At 42.4% G+C, this 20,003-nt stretch overlaps 2 protein-coding genes across 8 annotated transcripts in view; one reads left to right on the plus strand and one right to left on the minus strand.

Moving 5' to 3' along the window:
- DEPDC5 (DEP domain containing 5, GATOR1 subcomplex subunit) overlaps positions 1-8,506 on the minus strand; it is a 117,090-nt gene extending 108,584 nt beyond the window's left edge. For 6 of the 7 annotated variants that reach the window (XM_080927116.1, XM_080927114.1, XM_080927115.1 and 3 more), the window contains exons 1-4: positions 8,491-8,506; positions 7,542-7,664; positions 4,117-4,204; positions 3,446-3,492 (exon numbers count right to left, since the gene is read on the minus strand). In XM_080927116.1, coding sequence (XP_080783242.1) covers positions 3,446-3,492; positions 4,117-4,204; positions 7,542-7,599 — 193 coding nt within the window. In that variant the 5' untranslated portion in view covers positions 7,600-7,664; positions 8,491-8,506. Of the gene's footprint in view, positions 1-3,445; positions 3,493-4,116; positions 4,205-7,541; positions 7,665-8,412; positions 8,453-8,490 lie in introns of those variants that run through there. The other variant, XM_080927113.1, reaches the window with a different exon arrangement.
- Positions 8,507-14,303: 5,797 nt separating this feature from the next.
- Positions 14,304-20,003, plus strand: part of PRR14L (proline rich 14 like) — a 56,960-nt gene continuing 51,260 nt past the window's right edge. The window contains exon 1 of the mRNA XM_080917935.1: positions 14,304-14,425. The gene's annotated coding sequence lies outside the window, so the exon portion shown is untranslated. The remainder of the gene's footprint in view (positions 14,426-20,003) is intronic.

Consider the following 20,003-nt stretch of genomic DNA (forward strand, 5'->3'; position numbering starts at 1 on the left):
TACTGCAGTTTTACTGTATGGATACAATGTGCCTTTCATACTGACTTGTCTCATCCAAGCACTACACAGACGTGATCCTGCTTAGCTTCCGGGGTCAGAAGAGACCAAGCACATTTGTAAAGCCACACATTCAAATTGCTTTCTAAATTAGTATGTTTTTATTTTATTGACTCATTATTTTGACTTTGGAAAAAGTCTCACTATGTAGTCCTAAACTGCCCTAGAACTTTACTCTGCTGCCCAGGTTGATCTTAATTCACAGGAATCTCTTGCCTCTCCTAGAATCAAAAGCATACACCACTGAAGCTGCCCGAATAACTACTTCTTTGCCCATAGAATAGTTTCGCTATTAACTTTGACCAGAAAAGCTTCTTTCCGCATTCATCAGCAATGGTGCAGATCCACAAGTAGTCAAACTGCTGAGAATAAATTACTGTTGTACATCCAGCCTCAAGGCTCAGGGAACATAACAACACAGAAAAAGGGACAGAGAGAATACAAGAGCCAGAGAAGTGGGAAGAACAGTGTGGGATACCAACTTCTGGATGTGATGACAACTTCATTGTCTCACTCACAGCAGCTAAGATTGCATAACATCAGGCCTGACACTGCTCTGTCATGAAAGGAGAGACTCATGAGGCCCCAGCCATCCTTGCAGATTTATACAGTTAATGGTTGATGAGTGAAGAGAAGACATTCTTGCAGTGGTGTGTCCAGGGTAAGGTGCCTATGCTCCTACACAACCCCAATAAAATTTGCTACGTCTCACACACACACATACACACACACACACACAAAGACATAGAAGCAGCAGGGGAGCTACTGTCAAAGAGGAGGGGAATTATCAGATATGAGGAACAAGAAAGGTTATGAGGAATGAATCTGATAGAAATAGATTATGTCCACATATAGAAATGGCACAATGAAACAATATTTCAGTGGCACGGAATGGGAGAGTTGATCCCTGAAGTTGTCTTCTGACTTCCACACATGCATCCTGCCTGTTGTGTGTCCACTCACTTAACTTACATGAGAAAATATAGAAAGAAATGTGGGGTTTTTTTTTTTTTTTTTTTTTTTTTTTTTTGAGACAGGGTCTTGCTATGTCTTCAGATAAAGATTAAATTACAGAAATCCACAACTGATCAAAATGCGAAGAACAAAAAGAGACTGTGGTGTGCTCAGTCCCATCCGTTCACAATTCCTCACCCAAAGCTGTGGGACCACTGTAAGAGCAAACAGAAACACTGTAAGAGTTAGAGCAGGAAGTTTGCTGTGAGCTTGTCACCTAGAAATGTAAAATTCCGGGCTGGAGAGGTGGCTCAGCAGTTAAGAGCACTGACTGCTCTTCCAGAGGTCCTGAGCTCCCAGCAACCACATGGTGGCTCACATCAATCTGTAATGGGATCTGATACTCTCTTCTGGTTTGTCTGAAGATTACAACTGTGTTTGCGTGTGCGACACACACAGACACACACACACATATAAAAAGTAAGAATCAAGTGGCTACCAAAACACAACCTAAAGAATGTCACAGCAATGAATATGCAAAGGGGAACAATAAAAAGGGAAACTTGAAGCATTTCCACATAGACAAAAAACTACAGACAACTGTGGAATGCTGAGAACCAGGGAAGAGACCCCAAACTTGGTTATCCAACACCAACTGGTCATGCAGGAGATCATGTACATCCAGGTTACATTAGCAGGTTTCACTTAAGTATTTAGGAATGTGTATATAAGTATGTAACAAAGAGAAAAAAAACCTGCAAGTTTCTCTCTCAAGCAGATTCTATCCAATATATACCATTATATATCAATATATATATATGTAAACAATGAACACATAGATACAGTAAACACAAAAAAAAGAGTAAGAAAGGCTGACTATCAGGGAGTGAGGAAAGTCTGGGTGCATGTGAAAGAAACAGCTATGAAAGAAAACAGGAAGCTACTTGTCCTAGTTGCAATTCTGCCCTAGAGCTTTTGGGTTTGTTTTGGTGGTGGCTATGCACATAAAACATATTTGGTAATAAACGTGTAAAATTTAACGTGACACTCCCCATCATCCCTTCCAAATGCCTATTCTAACTGTGTAGAAGTTCACTGAGCTATACAGATTTTAAGTCTGGTGAATTTTGGTGTATGATATTTTAATTTATTTGCAAGATTTCTAGAATAGTAATAGCTGGGCAGCAGTGGCACATGCCTTTGATCCTAGTGCTTGGGAGGCCGAGGTAGCAGATCTCTGTGAGTTCCAGAACAGCCAGGGCTACACAGAGAAACCCTACCTTGACAAAACAAAATAAAACAATAGTGTTTAAAACATTAAAACACACAATAAATATTTTATTTACTTAGGTGGCTCTGCTTGAACAGAAACTCACTCTGTAGACCAGGCTGGCCTTGAACTAACAGAGATCCACCTGCCTCTCTGCCTCCAGTGTGCTGGGATTAAAGGAATGTACCACCACACAAAGGTTCTCTTTTTTTTTTTTGAGACAAAGATTCAAGGCCTGCACCATCACACCTGTTTTATGTACTTTCAGATTTTATGTACTCCCCTTTTCTGAGGCAGGGTCTGACAGCCTAAAGTACAGGCACAGTGGGCACACTGTTCTATGAGTAAGGCTTTAGAAGAAATATCCTACTTATCACTGTGTGCCTATGTATGACTGGGCATACATGTGATTTAAATCAGATGCAACATGCCAAAAGACACAAGGAATGAGCAGTTTCGTAACCCAAGCCTAAGACTCAAAACTGAAAACTACCCACACTCTTCTCCTAGGGCCTTAAACGGAAGCCCTGGGAAGTACCCAGGCACATGGAGGCCCGGGCTTGCTCAGGCAACTTATCTACCTTCACTTTCTTTTTTGAATAAAAGCCCTTCACACTTTCTTATTTGCATGCAACCCTTCCACTCTTTGAAAAAGACAGCAAGAAACTATAAACACCTAGCCAAAGTGGACACGATCACATACTCATCCAGGAAAACACTTAAATATTTTGTGAGAAACTTACTAGAAAATTCGCCATCTATTATTATTACTATTATTTTTACTATTATTATTATTATTTTATTATGGAGTTAAATATAAAGCTTCTCATGTTCAAATTACCTCTTGTTCTGGCTTTAAATCTAATTTCTTTGATGCCTACAACACACTAACAAATGAGGCTCTTTGGCAGTTTTTCTTTCTGTTTGGAGTATGGAGGAGGTAACAGTTCAGTAGCTGTAAAGGTAAATGAAGACAGCAAACATATCAACTATTGCTCCTGAGGTAATCTCTGAAAATGCAGCCTCTAACCTCCAAAAGCTTTATCTGTGTTTTTTTGCTAGAGGAACTCCTTCTGCTTCTTATTCCCTGAGATTACAAAGAGAGATTTCTTAGGTTTCTCAGACAGTAACTATAAAAATCTCAGAGAGAGAAGTAATACTCACCTTTCTGTAAATCTTCCTTAAGAGACTTGACTTGCAAAAGCAAAGGACTGGAAGAGAAGGCAACAAAGATGAGAGACACTGCAGGAGGTAAGCTTTCTCTTCCTGCCCTTAGAAAGCAAACAAATAATGTAATATGCGTTGTAACTTGTAGCACAAACACCGGATATTCCCTTCAAAACAAAGAAATGCACTTGGCCTGGAAGGAAATGAACACAAGCAACAAAACTATCCAGAGTTCTTACTTCAACTTTAAAACAGGAATAGACAGCACTTGCTCTCTTTCACAGAATTCAAGTTTAGTATTCAAGACCCACCTCAAGCAGCTCACAACTGGCTGTAACTCCTGATGCAGGGAATCTCCAACTGAAGGCACCTGCACTCACTTGCACAGGCATAATATTTTTTAAATCTTTGATAAAATTTTTTAAATTTGTTTTTTTGTGTACATGTGGTTTATCCTGCATGTATGTCTGTGCACCACAGGCATTCCTGGTATCCTAGGAAGCTAGACTAGGGCATCAGATGTTCTGGACCTGGAGTACAGATGGCTATGACCTGCCATGTGGGTGCTGGGAACAAAACTCAGGTCCTCTAGAACAACATGTGACTAGCCTAACATAGTATTTGAAATCAGCAGGGTGGGTGCCTAGTTACCCTCATTCACTGCTCACCTGTATTCATCATTGGGGTGAGCAATCTCCACAATGTCTCCAAGTTTGATGTGAGGAAACACTTTAGGGTTCACGACTAGCTCATCATCTGAAAGACAATTCAGTAATTTAAAAAAGCAACTGGGCTGGAGTGTAGCTCAGTAGTTGAGCATAGGCTTAGCATGCATACAGTGCTGGGCTGAATCTCTAGCACATACCCTCTAAAAAATAAAAAGCATCAGACAGAAAACACAGGGCACCCCATCATGTTGTTATTACTACTGGATCGCACAGACAAGCTCTGGCCCTATTTTTCCTTTCCTGACTAACACAGGTGTCTCAAGGTAACATCAAACTCATCATACAAGGTTTTGATCTCTTTCATCTTCCTGTTTCCACCTCCAAACTGCTGGGACCACAGGGCAAGCTGCACCATGCCCAACATTTAGTTTTACTTTTGTAGTTATACTGAAGTTCTATTTGGGTTTTGTTTTCTGGTTGTTGTTGTTGTTGTTGGTGGTGGTGGTGTGTATGTGCTTGTGTGTATGTGTAGATCAGAGAACAATTTGTAGAAGTCAGTTTTCTCCCTCCATCATAGAAGGCCTAGGGATTGAACTCGGGTTAAAGCATTTGACAGCAAGTGTTCTTACCCACTCAGCCATCTCACCAGGCCCCCATTTGTTTTCCTATTTCATTTTTTTTTTTCCTTGCAACTTTATGTTTTCCTATTTTATAAAGTACTAAGGATGGAGCTAAGCAAGGGCTCACACATGGGTAAGCAGATGTTCTGCCTTTTCCCTGAGGGTGATTTTGAATCCAGTTTTAGAACTAAAGGATTTGCAAAGGGCTGAGTATGTAACTGAGTGATAAAGTACTTGCCTAGCATGCTGGTTTCCATCCTTAGCTAAAAAGAAAAAAAAAATTGCAGAAGTATCTAAGGCCACGACAGTAAATGGGTGCATTGGAAAGGGCTCAGGGACTGTCTCCAATTACACGTTCTCTCCAATATCCTACTACGCCCTGAAAAGCAGCCCATGGTTTGGGGAATTATGCCTCTGGCATATCCTTTACTCTCTAAAATACTGTGAATCTGGTATTCATATGATGGAAAGTACTCATATTTCTGTAATATTCAAAGAAATCCCTTAAACACTGTCTTAATCAGACCCTCAAAATAAATCTTTAGTACTAACAAGAGCAAGAAGATAAAGTGACTTGCCTAAAGGTTAGACAGTCAGTAAAACTACAGCCAGAGCTCACTACTGAATTCCTCCTGTCTAAATCCGTCTCACTGGCTCTTATGTGTTATAAAATGAGCAAAATAATCTAGACTCTAAGTGTTAGTTCAAAATAGGGATCAAAACAACCTTTAAACTCTAGGGCCTGGGGTAAAGGTATAAATGCTTAATATGCCTGAGACCCTGGCTACAAACCCAATCCTCAGTACCAACCAATTCATCCATCCATTTATCCATCGCCTCAAAATAAAACAAGACTTCAAGTATAATCATACTCCCACAAAGTTCAGCGTAGTAAAGAACTGATTGAGCCAAACTCATTTTTTATTTGAAATGTTCCATGGTTTCTGCCCCTCTCTCTTTTTCTTTTCTTTCTTCCTTTTTGTTTATTTGAGCCAGAGTTTCACTGTGTAGTTTGGAGCTCACTATGTAGACCAGGGAAGCCTCAAACTCATAAGAGACCTGGGTGCCTTTGCCTCCTGTGCACTGGGATTAAATGTGCACCACCACATTTAGCTCCTTTTTTTCCCCTTTGAAACAGTCATTTTCACTCTGCAACAGGTTGACCTCAAACTTTCAGCAATCCTCCTGTCTCAACCTTGGAAAGTTTTATGTCACAGATACTACAGGTAACTAACTAATCATTTAATAACATTAAGAACTCCTTGAGGAACAAGAGATTTTACTGTACTCACAGTCTCTATATCTGATAGGGAGACTGGTTAGAATTCTACTCTCCTAGGTAAATCACCAAGGTATATCTGTCTTACACACACATATATACATTATATACATATGATATATATATATATATTTGATATGTGTATCATATACTCTGTACTCTTGTTCTTCCCTCTGCTGAAGCTATCTCTGTATTTATTCAATAGCTACCTAGTCTTCATAAGTGTTTAGGCCAGTTTCATAGAGGGTTTTAACCACCTATGGGATTGGTATGACTAAACACAAGGACCACAATAATTTGACAAAAGGCTTCTAAACATGCAAGTACCAAATTAATTCCTGTTCAACGAATAAAGCATCCAAGGCATTTCTGGCAGAGCTTCCACATGCTATCTCTCAATTTCACCGGCAGCTGGTCTAGCCTAAATTACCAAGCTCCAGGCCACACTGAGGCAGTATCTCAAAAACAAGGTGAAGAAAAGCAATTAAGTGAATAAAAATGCAAGGTAGCTAGGCGTGATAGGATATGTACTTTAATCCCAGTACTTAGTAGGCAAAACTGTCTCAGTAAGACAGAGGAGCTCTGTAAGTTGAGGGCCAGCCTAGTCAGCACTGCAAACCAGTAAAGGCTACAGAGTAAAAGCCTGTCCAAAAACAAACAAATAAACAAACAAAATAATGTCCTAAAGAACAATACTAGAGGCTGGCACGTATTCTTCAGAGGCACACACACTCATGTGCAAGAGCATCCACATAACACACAAGCACACATGTACGTAAATAAATATTAAATGGAATGTAAAGTTTAAAAGAACTCATTGAGGTCTGGAGGTATTGCTCCTTGATAGAGTGCATGCTCGAAGGGACAAAGCATGGGTTCTTCCTTTATCCAGATCCATGAAGAACCATGTGGGAGCACGTGCCCGAAATCCCAACACTTGGGTATGAAGAATGGAAGGTTAATAATTAAAGATCATCCTCCAGTACATAATGAGTTTGAAGCCAGTATGAGCTATAAGACTCTCTCAAAAAAGATAAAATGAAACCATCTCACTCTGTTAGTAATTCTGATTTCTGAAGTAAATAACAACAACAGCAAAAAAAAAAAAAAAAAAAAAAAAAAAACTGGAGGTAGGACTTAGAGGCAGCCCTGTGGTACAGACATTTTCTAGTACACATGTGGCCTAGCACTACACACAAAAAGAAAAACAAAAACAAAGACAAGAGGAAAATTATCTCAGGTGTGGTAGAGTATTTCCAGATACTCAGGAGGATAACGGGTTCACAGCCTGCTTGGGCTATTACCGTGAGTTCCAAATGAGTCTGGATTCAAAATACAACCAAACAAAACCTGAATGGGAATGCTTTTCAAAACGATTCTGTGTCTCATTTCCAACCACTCCCAAGTGCTGATACTGCTCCATTCATTTACCTGTCCAGCCTCAGGTAAATGTGATATGGGTAATTTTTAAGGCACATCATAACCTCAGCCAACTTACACAACCCCAAAGATCAATCAATACTGACCACTGCCCCCAAAGCCCTTCTTGTGGATGACAAGTTTGTAGACCTTTGTGGTTCTCATTTTGTCTTGTGGTTTCTTCAGCTGTTCCGATCTTGGAGCAGGGAAGTCATCTTGCCTTCCTGCCACTGAAACACAAACAAAAACATGGAGAGTGTGTCAGGCTTCCTAAAATTGCTCTCTAATTTTAGGCCTTGAAGGTACTGGTTGTTGTTCGGCTGAGAGGCGTGCCAACCCTTGCATTATATCACTCCTCCAATTACCAAGAGAGAAAAACAAATAGAAGTGTGCTTTAAAAATTAAAGGGAACTTGGACTAAGATCTAGTCAATCCTCTAAAGCTATTTTCTCTACCGCATACCTAAAAGGGAGGCTTGTGGTGAGAGGGGCACTACCTTGTTTTTTGTCTGCATCAGGAACACCAAAATAGTACAGGGATATTCGAAGAGGTTAGTCCATCACCTCTGTAGAGAAACGTCAAAACAAGGGACTCGCCCAAGGTCACTCGAACTGTTAAGCACTCCCATGATTCACGTTCCACTAACAATGTCCTGGGGAAGAGAGAACTGAGGAAGGCTGGGGTTTCTTTGCCGAACCTCTTATGTACACCAACTCTCGGCGGACTGTCCTGCCTCCATGTCACCGCTGCGGCCGCAGAAGCTCGGTGAGAGAAAAGACTGGTCCAAGGTCACACTGGGGGGGCTGTAGGAAGAGTGGGACCTGGAACCTGGCTCAGGGACCCTTCCTTCAAGCCCCTCAAGTCTCAGCCCGAGGCTGGCACTCCACTCACCCCCACTTCCAAAGCCCCTCCCCGCCTCAGGCCAGCCCCGAGACCAAATCCTGGACAGATATCCAAGACTTCCTCAGGATATCCCACCTGAGACCCCACAGCTCGACTAGCTTCCGCACCAGAGCTCTAAGAGCCGGCCAGACAGCACCGCCGGAGAGCGCTCACCTGAGCCCGCGCCGCTCCGGAGGCTCCGCCCCGAGTCCCCGCCCCTTCACGGTCCCCGCTCGGCCGGCCTGGCCGCTCTAGCCCAGCCTCCGCCTCGTCTCGGTGGCCCTGCCACTTCCTCCTCCGGAGCTGGGGGGCGGGGTGCTGGAGGCTGGGGGCGTGGCGTCGAGTCTAACTTCAAACTCCGTTCCCGGTTGGCGTTTCCCGCCACCGTCTTACAGTGCTGTAGGCTTCTTCGCAAGGGAAATTTGAAAATAGAGCCTCAGCCAAGACCTTGGTTTCATAGAGAGATTTCATAATAGGAGAAACTTGAGAGAGTCGAGTCTTACCTCGCTGAGCTGTTTCCAAGTGTTTGACGAAGTTATCAACTCAGCCTGGTCCAGAGGGCTGTTGAAAAGTACAGAAGTGTGGTGGTGGCTCATCCTCCTCTCTGGAGACAAGAGAGCTGAATAATCCCTAGAGTTCTTGGACTGTGTAGCAAGAAAACGGGTGTGTGTATAACTCGGAGCGAGTTACTAACTTATTGTAAACCGTTAAGTATAATTTAAAAAGACAAGTTAGTGCTAAGTACAAATGTCATGTACAAAGACAAGGTTTGAAGGACAGACCAATTTATATTTCCCATTACATACTCTTTTGTTGTCAAAATTAAACCTAACATATGTAACTCAAAACAAGTTTAGAGTAAACTTAAAGTTTGTTTAATAAAAAATAATATTCAAACGCTGAATGCCTGAATTAAATGGGTTAAATCTATAATAGACTTCCATGGCCGACAGCCCAGTAGTTTCCTTAGAGGGGGCATAAATCATCCAACCAGAGTAAGTTGCATGTTAGCCTCATTACAGAGTAAGGATTCATAGGAAGTAGGACCTGCTAGAAGGCCTGACCTGCTCCCACTATGTAGACCAAAACAATCAAACAACAACGACAACAAAAACCTCCTCCTTATCCTCAGGTGATGAAGGTGTGGGGTGGGGATAGACTCTCTTGTCTATTGAAGGATCTCAGAGTCTGCACCCACGTGCTAAATGTCTTAAAGAACAGAGAGACAAATAGCAATTGCATGCTGCCTTCGATGTCCCCCAGACAGACATACGAGGACAAGGTCAACATGGGGACCTGTGACTGATAATAAGAGCTGCACGCTAGTTCAGTCGGCCATGCCCTCTACCCTGGCATTCAATTCTTCCTCTTAGAAAAAGCTACTTTCCGGAAACACACCCTAACCCTGTTCCCTCACTAAAGGAGGGTGCCAGGTACTCTGTGATCAAACCCACATTCAAGGATATTTAAGGATAGTCTTAAAGTTCTTTAGACCATCCAAACCCTGTCTTTGACAGTAGGGTTTGTATCTGTAGAGTCAACAAATGATTCTATCAAGTGATGTCTCAAGCCCTCAGATTCTTCAGAAGCGATGACTTAGGTGAAGACTCTCTCCAACCGAGGCGCACCTGTGATACTTTGATAAAATAATCTTGTCTCTACCCTGCACCTTGATGTCTACAAGGACTTTGGCAGGTTTTTTTGTTTTGTTTTGTTTTGTTTTTTGTGGGATGTTTTCTAATAATAAATTCCAAAAGTCAACAATTCATTTAATTTGGTTATCTCTCTTACAAATTATGCCTCTAAACCAATCTATTTTAAAATAAAATGATGTTAAGAAATTCCTTCCTGCTGTTGGTATGTGGTGGACTACAGAGCTGTCCTTTGGCAGAAGGAGCAGGCTGTCTTTAGCCTTTTTGTTAATATATGTGAATTATATATTCTAGATTTGATATGACCGACTGCTTTCATCCTCTATCTGTTGGTTGAATCTATGGAATCAAAATATCATAGAAAACTTTTAAAAGGTTCTATTAGTAGAGTTAATTTTTAAAAAATGGGAGGCTGGAGAGATAGTTCAGCGACAAAAAGCACTGAGCCGCAAGTTCAGGGATTAAAGGTCTGCACCACTACTACCTGCTGGAGAATACTTTTTAAATTAGAAATTTAAAATCATTTCTTTGGGGGGAAAACAACTTAGAAATAAATTATATTGTTTTTACATAGCCTGACAATATAAAAATACATTTACGGTGCAATCCTGGAATATAATAATTTAATGTTAACAAAATTTATATAAAATATGTTTTGTCGTGTTTTGACATAATAGATACAGCCATATAAGGTAATGGTCCCAGTTTTTTAATTTTTACTGTATCACATTGTTTCTAACCAAAAAAATTGTTTTATTTAATAATAGCTGATATTGTGACTACTTAAAGCAAATATAAAAGTGTTCACCAACACTAGCAGTGGTAGTGGAGCACATCTTTAATCCCAGCACTAAGGAGGCAGAGGCAGACAGATTTCTTGAGTTCCGAGCTAGTCTGGTCTAAAGCAAGTTCCAGGACAACCGGTACTATACAGAGAAACTCTGTTCAGAAAAACAAAAATAAAACAACAACAAAAACAATAACAAAAGAAGTCTTCCTTGGGGCTGGAGAGATAGCTCGGTGGTTAAGAACACTGACTGCCCTTCCAGAGGTCCTGAGTTCAAATCCCAGCAACCACAGGGTGGCTCACGAGCTTATGTAATGAGATCTGATGCTTTTTCTGGTGTGTCTGAAGACAGCTACAGTGCATATAATAAGGGGGAAAAAGTTCTCAGACATCTTCTTCCTGGGGTATTCTCTCATCTTCCTGTATTGAGTGGGACATTTTCTTATTATGAAACGTTCTCTCGAATAGCGTAGAACATATGGCTCATTCGTCCACATGGTTGAGATTGTGTCCCCACCTTGCAGTGTGTGCACAAGATACACAGTCCTGCCTAAAGTCAGACTTTCCCCTCTGCTTTTCCCTCCCCATTAAGCCACCCTCAGAAATATAAGTGTGTGGGGAGGGGGAGGGGAGGGGTTATAAATTTACCAAAACAGAAAAAGCTCCTACTTGGAAGTGTTCAGTGTGCGATCTTTACCAACCCAGACCCTGAGATATTCTTAGGCTTCTTTGGTTGTTGTTGATATTCATCTCTGATGATTGAATGGGGGAGGGGGGAGTAGGCAATGCTCTTCCCCAGAAATGTTGGTTAAAAACTAACTCAGAACACACTAATCAAACTCTGAAACAATACCAGCTCTCTATGTTCCGCCAATAATCAGTGACAATAGCTATGGTTTTTTTGTTTTGTTTTGTTTTCCCCTTCAGAGCTGAAGACCCAATGCAGGGCCTTGAGCTTGCTAGGCAAGCACTCTATCACTGAGCTAAATCCCCAACCCCTATAGCTGTGGTTTTAATGCTACTTTAAATTTTAAATTTAAAATAAGCTACTCAGCAGGGGAGACAGTGAAGTGGGTAGCCTGAGAATGGAGATTTTCATCACAGGAAGCCGTGTGATGTGACGCAGTGACAGGCATCTGTAGTCCCACCCCTACTGCTAATTGAGAACCCCCCCAAAGCTTGAATGGCTACTAGATAGCCTGAAGAGCTCAGTGCAGCAGAAACTAGAGACCCTGCCTCAAGGTCGAAGTGAAAGGGTGACGACCACTCTCAAAGAGAAAGTAGTTGTCTGATCTACACGCATGCTCTGTGGGATGGAAGCCCAGTAATGTTCATGTTCACACACCATGCACACTAGATAATTAAATACCTACTGTGGCTTTACAGACATCTGTGTATTTGTTTCATTATCAGATAGCAGACCTAGGGTACTTCACAGGTGGACAGTGAAAAGCTGATAAAAAGAAAAGATCCCAGCCTTATCCAGGCCAATTGAGTATGTTAAACCCTAGAGTGCCCCAAGCTCCTATTTGTTGGGACATCTTTAAGAAAAAGTTAGTGAGTTACGATTCCAAGATGTAGCCAGACTGGCATTGAATTCATGACAATCCTCCAGCCTCAGCTTCCCTCCAAGTTCTGGGGTTGTAGGAATAAACCACCATATCCAGTGCTCTTGCCCCACCTTCCCACTTTCTTTCTCTGACGGCTAGTGCTGGGCATGGGACCCGGCCCTCACACATACTGGGCAAGCTCTTTGTCTGCATGTGACTTCAGCCCCATTTTTGACCTGCGCCACTCTATCGGGCTGGGCTCCTGCTTCGTTCTGTAAATGGTTTGTAACTAGAGCTAGGGTTTTAGGTCGCAGCACTGGTGCGTGTCTTCTGATCATGATGACCACTAACTCTAGATGGCATCTCTGCCTTCAGTTAATCACAGCACCCTTGCTAGTTTTTCCCCAGCTTCAACGAATGCTATGGGGTTTCAGGATTTAAGCAAAAGCTCCCATGGTGGTGCATGTAATCCCATCACTGGAAGAGAGTTTGAGGCCAGTCTGATTAAGAGATTGTTTAAAAAAAAAAAAAGCACACATTTCTAATCCCAGCACTTGGGAGGCAAGCTAGGCAGATCTCTGAGTGTGAGGTCAGCCTGGTCTACAGAGCAAGTTTCAGAATAGCCAGGGCTAGAAAGAGAAACTCTATCTTCAAAACCAAACAAACAAAAAGTTGATACCATTTTAAGAGGCTACTTAAAAATGAGAGAGAAAGAAAAAAGATGGTTAGTCACATCTAAATAGTGAATTCCAAGTCAGCCTGGACTACATAGGGAGAACCCTATTACTATATTTCCTATCACAAGAGAGAGAAATAAATATTTAGTAAGATGAATAATACTTTCATGTGATTTAAGAAAACAAATAAGCCAAGCATGGAAGCACATGCCTATTTTCCTTTTATCCAAAAGGTTGAGAAAGGAAGTTCAAGAGTTTGAGGCCAGCCTGGCTCACTTAGCAAGTTTCAGACTTGCCTGAGCTGGAAAGTGAGATCCTATCTCCTGCCTCTGCTGGCGTTAAAGGAATGTGCAGCCAAGCCTAGGCTTCCTCTGCAGATCCTAGTCAGAGAGAAGGCCATTACAGTTTTCTCCAAAGCCTCTACCTCTTGCTAGGCTGATGAATTTCAGGAAATTATAGGTGTTTATTTCTAAATCATGTCTGTGTGATTTGGGGAAAAGTTGATTTTATTCTTTGAATATATATAACTCTTCTTAACCCTTTTTCTATTCTAATTTATCTATCTATGTATCTATCTACCTATCTTCCTCTTCCTCCCTCCCTCTCTCTCCTTTTGATACAGGGTTTCTCTGTGTAGCCCTGGCTGTACAAGAACTTGCTCTGTAGATTAAGATGGCCTTGAACTCAGAGATCCTCCTGCCTCTGCCTCCCAAGTGCTGAAATTAAAGGTGTGCCCAGCTCCATTCTAATTTCTTCCAGACACTTCCTTAGGTGTTAAGAATAGAGTCCTGAAGAAAACAGACAAGGATGGGAAGAAACAGGCAACAGAGATAAAATGTGGTACTTTCAATGCTGAAAAAGCAATTAAATAAAACCAAAGTGTAACCAACTACATTCCTGGGTTATCTTTCGGATTTAGTGGCTGGTGTGATTAGAAGCCGTAGGAGAATGGTGTGACTTAAACCTCTGTTTGCAGTTATTAAAAGGTCTCACGATCTGCCAGGATGGAAGCCGACTGGCTCCAAGAGGGACTTCTGTCCACCGCACAGAAACAGAAAGGACCATAGCGCAGGTAAACAGTTGGAGACAGGAACTGGGCCGAAGGGTGTGTTTCTCTTTAAGAGACAACGCGGTGGGGGCGGGGCTGAGTGTGCCGGGAGCTAGCAGAGGGTGGAGGTACCAACTGGGAAGAGCCGCCCTCCGGATTGCGCGCGCGCTGTGCGTGGGCGGTATCCAGGCCCGTCCGCATGGCTGGCTTTGGCCCCGGATGAGGAAGTGCGGTGGGAAGGGGGGGAGGGCACTGTAGAAGCGGTGGAGGCTGGAGCGCCCTCGGGCCTCGGCTTCCGAAGATCTGGTAGAGTTGGCGGCGGCGGGGACAGCCGGGACGGAGGCAACGGAGGCCAAGGTGGCGGGATGAGCACGGGCCGCGGAGGAGGCCACAGGGTAAGAGGCCAGGGCAGCCCCACGACGGTCCTGGGGGTCCTCCGCCGGACGGTGCTGACTAAAGGGGGTCCGGGCCCCCAGCCTTTCGGAGAGCCGGAGGGCACCGAAGCAGCGTTTTTAGTGACAAACACCCACAGACATCCAGGAGATCAGGCTTCACGTCGTTGGGAGAAAACAGCTTCTCAGAGTCCTGGTTCCAGGGGAAGGAGGCTCCCATTCAACCTCTATCTGCAGGGGACCCCCAACTTCTCTCCTTGGAGAGGACGACGCCCCTTGTTGGTATACACCTTTCCTTGGCTCTTGTCAATTTTTCAGCGAAGGGAGACACGTTTATGGTGCCAAAGAGAATTCTTTATCCAAAGGAGCGTTTAAGGGGCAACCCCTAAACGACCCCCACTTTGGTCAGCGTCTTCCAAGTGAAGGAAATTTTCAACTTTCCCAAAAGTGACAGAGGTATCTTTTCTGCAAGAAAAACAGATCTGTCTCTCCTTTTTTATTTTTCACTTTCACCCCAAGATAGTGGGAGGCTCTGAATTTACAATATCATGTCAGCTTTTCTCCCCTTCCCCGAATCTTGTCCACCAAGGCAAGTTTGCTTTTTGTGTTTTTATTAGGTCTTTTAGTATTCATTGAACTCCTCCTCTTCTGGAGTGTGATATTTGCAAGTTTGTATCTTCCACTTAACATCTTTATGACCTTGACTCATCCCCTGTCAGTTGCAGCCTATCTATAACTTGGGTACTTTTTTCCCTCGGAATTGTGAGGGCTCAAGGGAAGTTTCGTGGAGAATGGTGCACAGTGAACTTATGGTCAACCGTTACTATTGATATGCTGAGAAAGAAGTCATGTCCTCAAAGAAAGCCTGAATGGATCCTCCGTCACAAAAGTTGTACCCATTCTTTCCACCAGAAAGGCTTATCCTTTATCCTGAGGTAAAGGATACTTCTTTTCATTTTGGATCCTACTCCCCAAGTTAACAGAGAGCCTTATGAAAATCAGGAAAAAATATTAATATTAATTTGGAAACAGATTAGCACTTTATCTATTATATATCTATCTATCTATTTTGATATGAGGGGTCTCTACAGCCCAGATGCAAACTCAGTAGGTAGCCCAGGCTGGCCTTTTGCCCCTGACCCCTGATAATCTTGTCTCACCTTAGAGGACACTACTAGTTCAGGCATGCATCACCATGTGCCACTTTTTGTTTTGTTTTGAGACAACCTCTAATGTAGCCCAGGCTGGCCTCAAATTTGCTATGTAGCCAAGCCTCTGATCTTCCTGCCTCCTTGTCTCCATTAAGAGTCTTAAGAGGGAGGGAAGCTTGGTGCCAGAAGCCGGACTTTCTTTGTCCACCAAATCTGTCTAGATCTCCTCTCCCTTCACTTGCTTTTGTTGGCAATAAAAAAAAAAAAAGCTTCCTCCTTATCTGCACATCCTCTCCAGCCTCCAGCTCTCCGAAGTAAAAGATTGTCCTTTTCCAGTATGTAAAGCGCTACAGATGGCTTCTTTTTCCTTCCCCTTGAATAAGCACGTGAAAGTATTTCATGCACGGTGTCTCTTGTCAGTAGACATCAAGAGCATTTTCAGTTGAACCCTCTTGTTGAAGGATGAATCGCTTTTTCTGCATGTTAATAAAAAGGGAAAGGGAAGCAGTCTCTATGCCTTAAATTCCCTGTGCACTGGGCCCCGAACTGGGTCTGGTGTAACGATGTTCTTCCTGGTCTTACTTTCAGTTCGAATTGAGATCTTGATTAGTGGTTTGTTTTTCTTTTGAGACAGGATCTAGCTATGTAGCCCTAGCTCGCCCGACACTGTGTCCCAATGTGTCCTCGGCAGCCTCTTCCTGAGTGTTGGGATCACTGGTTTGAGCCACCACTCCTGGTTTAGGGAGATCTTATTAAAAGATTCTTCTTTTTTTGTCCCTCAAGAAGAGGCCTCTTGTCCACATTTCCTCATGGAAGAATTGGCTACAGTGTCTGAATGTCCCTTATGGAGGGACGGGCTGCAGAATCTGAATCTTTGGAAAAGAAAGCCCTTTTCTCAAGGTGAAAGGAGTGCTGTGAGCTTCTCAGGGCCTGATCATTCTTGTGAGTATTGTTCCTGAAACAAGCATGGCAGTGCCCACTGTTGTTACCAGCTTCCGTACATTCCCCTTCAAGAGAAGGGATTATTGGGGAACGGAGTTTTCTGATCTGCTTTCTTTGTTTTTTCCTTATTACTGTCAAGTTACTTCCAAAACTATTATTTTGGGGAATTGCTGAATGATTAGACATTTAGACATGTTGGCATTGTAAGATTTTGGACATGGTAAAAAATACATTATATTTTTAAGCTTAATTTATTTTATGTGAGTACACTGTAGCTGTCTTCAGTCACACCAGAAGAAGGCATCAGATCTCATTACTGATGGTTGTGAGCCATCATGTGGTTGCTGGGAATTGAACTCAGGACCTCTGGAAGAGTAGTCAGTGCTCTTAACCACTGAGCCATCTTTCCAGCCCCAAATATATATTTTAATGATGTGGGGAGTTGTGATGTTATACTTTTACTGGCTTTTGTCATGGTTTTGATTTTGGTAGAGTAGGAGTTCACACTTCCAATTACCGGAAGACATGCTGAAGAAAATCTTCCTGTCTCCTTTGTAATGGATAGTATTCCTAAATTGCCTTAAAAGTCCCGCTGAAGGCTTTAGTTTGAGCCTTGTACCCCTGTTGACTCCTGTCTATAGTGTCCTTTCCGTCCTGGGGTTTTCCTGGGGTTATTTTAGCTTGGTTATTTTGCATGGAGAGAACAAGCCCAGGAAGACATTCCAGACCCTGCAGCTAGTGAGTGGAGTCAGAGGAGGGAGGGTCACTGGCTCTTGTCCTGGACACCAAAAAGATTGAACTACTGCCTACAGAGCTCTTTGCATTTGACACAGGTGAGAGGTCTGTTGTTCTCAGCTCAAAAGAATCTCTTCCTCCTTTTCTTCACCCTCCTTTTTTTTAAAAAAAAAACAAACTAGTTTTGTTTTTAGACAGGGTCTCCCTGTATAGCCTGTACTGTGTAGCCCCAGCTAACCTAGAAGTTTGTGTTTCCCTGGTATTGAGATGGTAGGCTTGTTTTATGAACACCATCTTTTAGTGGATTAATTTTACCTCATATTTTGTACAAATGTCACTCATTTTATAACGTCTGAAATAAATCCATCCCATAAATAATATAATACTTGTACACATAGCAAGAGTAATTTGAGGCTCATTCTTAAATTTATTTTTTTAATTTTTTTGAGAGGGTTTCTCTGTGTAGCCATGGTTATTTTGGAACTTACTCTGTAGACCATGCTAGCCATGAAGTTACAGAGATTCATCTGTCTTTTTCTCCTGAGTGCTGGACACTCAGGGTTTGTGCAACCATGGCCTGGCTTTATATTTTACTTTATGTATTTGAGTGTTTCACTTGCATATATGTCTGTGTACCATATGTGTGCCTGGTACCTGGAGAGGCCAGAAGAGGGCATCACATCCCCAGGAAATCGAGTTATAGCTAGTTGTGAGCCTCCATGTGGGTGCTGGGAATGGAACCCAGATCCTCTGGAAGAGCCATCTTTGCAGCCAGGTAAGAGTCATTCTTAAGTCAGTGAGTTAATTCTTGCTTAAACCTTAAACTAGATAATGACTTGATATTCTTCCCCAGGACCTTGGTTATAAGCATTGAGAAGGCATAAGTTGTAAATAAATCCCTGTCTATATTATATAAACATGTTACTTGTTCTTCACAGTTATTAAGAATTTAATTTTAAAACTTTGATAGTTAGATAAGAGGTTGATAATGAGAAGACTGATAAAAGGCTAATCTTGTTAGCTTTTTAATGGGTTTGCTAGTTTTCTGTTCCCCAGCTTTTTGCATTTAGATCTTGGTTAAAAAAAAAAACAAAAAACATGTAACATAACACTTACTATTTGTTGTTCGTCTGTTTGCTTGTTTTTTTGTGTTGCTGGTGCTCAAACACAGGGCATTTTATCTTCAAAACTAGTGCTTTCCACTGAAATAACAGCCGAGACGCCATCATCACTAAAGTACAGCATACAGCTGAGTTATTGTTAAGTGTGTCACCCAGGCAATGTACATACTTCTTTAGGGAGGATTTAAGGCCAGTCTTACGCCCCAGGCTGGTCTGGAATACTCTGTGTAATGGAGTGTTATCTTCAACGCCTCGTTTGCCTGCCTCTACTTATGTGTGTATCTGTGCATGTTTACATGGTTCCCTCAGAGGCCAGAAGAGGAGCTGGGTCCTCTGGAGCTGGAGTTACAGGAGATTATGTGCTTGATGTGGTTGCTGGCAACCGGCTCTGGTCCTGGGGAAGAGGAATGTACACTATGAACTGTAGAGTTCTAGATCTTTCACGTTAAGCACATACTACTTTCACTGAGCTACTGCCCCAGCTTAAAGGGACAAATTTGGGCTTTACTCAGCAAAGAGGCTTCAAGGAAAGGTAACATTTGAGAACACCCATGTTCTCCTGGTGGGCAGTGGATTAAGGGGCAGAAGGTGGTAGAGACCCAAGATGTGTGTTTCCGTAAACTCAGTTTTCAGGTAGGAGAAGCTTTAAGAATCATCATGTGTAGTGTGTGTCCACCTCTCAGCGAACCTAAGGCATCATGCATGCTAGGCAAGCACGCTACCAATGGGCCATATCCTCATCCCTCTAGTACCACAAAATGCTTGGATGAAATATGTCAGCAAGTAGCCTGTTTCTAGCATTCAGAACAAGGAATTTAACTACCAACCTAGTGGCATCCTTTGGAGAGCTTGCATCTTCTGTAGCGTATTGTATTAGGCTTGCCACTTTCGACCTTCTGACGTGTGGTATTAAGATCTATAATGGGAGGTAATAATGGCTCTGCTTAGCTCATGGGTTGTTCTGTGAATTGAACTCATGCTGCCCATAAAAATTCTTAAGGGATCTCACGAAGCAGCTAAAGGAGCTTGAGTAGTTAGGAACTTGTGCTTGTCTGGGTAGACCTAAAGTATGTAAAGGAATGGAATTACATTTTCCAGTGTCTTTCTTCAGAGAAGGAAGGTAAATGTATTAAAAATGTCAATATCCTGCTGGGTAGTTGCTATACATGCTTTTAGTTCTATCACTTGGGAAGCAGAGTCAGGTGAATATGAGTTCGAGGCCAGCCTGGTTTATGTAGTATGTTTCAGGACAGCCAGAGCTACACAAACCCTGTCTCAAGTGAGAAAACAGAAAGGATCCAGGTATCATCCCTGCATAGGACAAGCAGAGATGAAGATCCTTGGACCTTGCTGGCCATCCTGTCTAGCCTAATCGATGAGCTTTAGACTAATGAGAGACTGTCTCAAAGGAGGCAGATAGCATTCCTGAGAATGACAATGAAGATTTTACTGTGCCCTCCATGTGCATATACAAATACACACATACATTAAATCCATGTCTTATCAATGTTTTCGTTGTTGTTGTTGTTTTATTGTAAAGATTTCTTGTTTTTTGAGAAAAGATCTCTCTATGGAGTCCTCTCTAGCCTGGAAATCACTATAAACCAGGCAGGTCTCAAACTCAGATCTGCC

Source organism: Micromys minutus, assembly GCF_963924665.1.
Source record: "Micromys minutus genome assembly, chromosome: 1".
Taxonomy (NCBI): domain Eukaryota; kingdom Metazoa; phylum Chordata; class Mammalia; order Rodentia; family Muridae; genus Micromys; species Micromys minutus.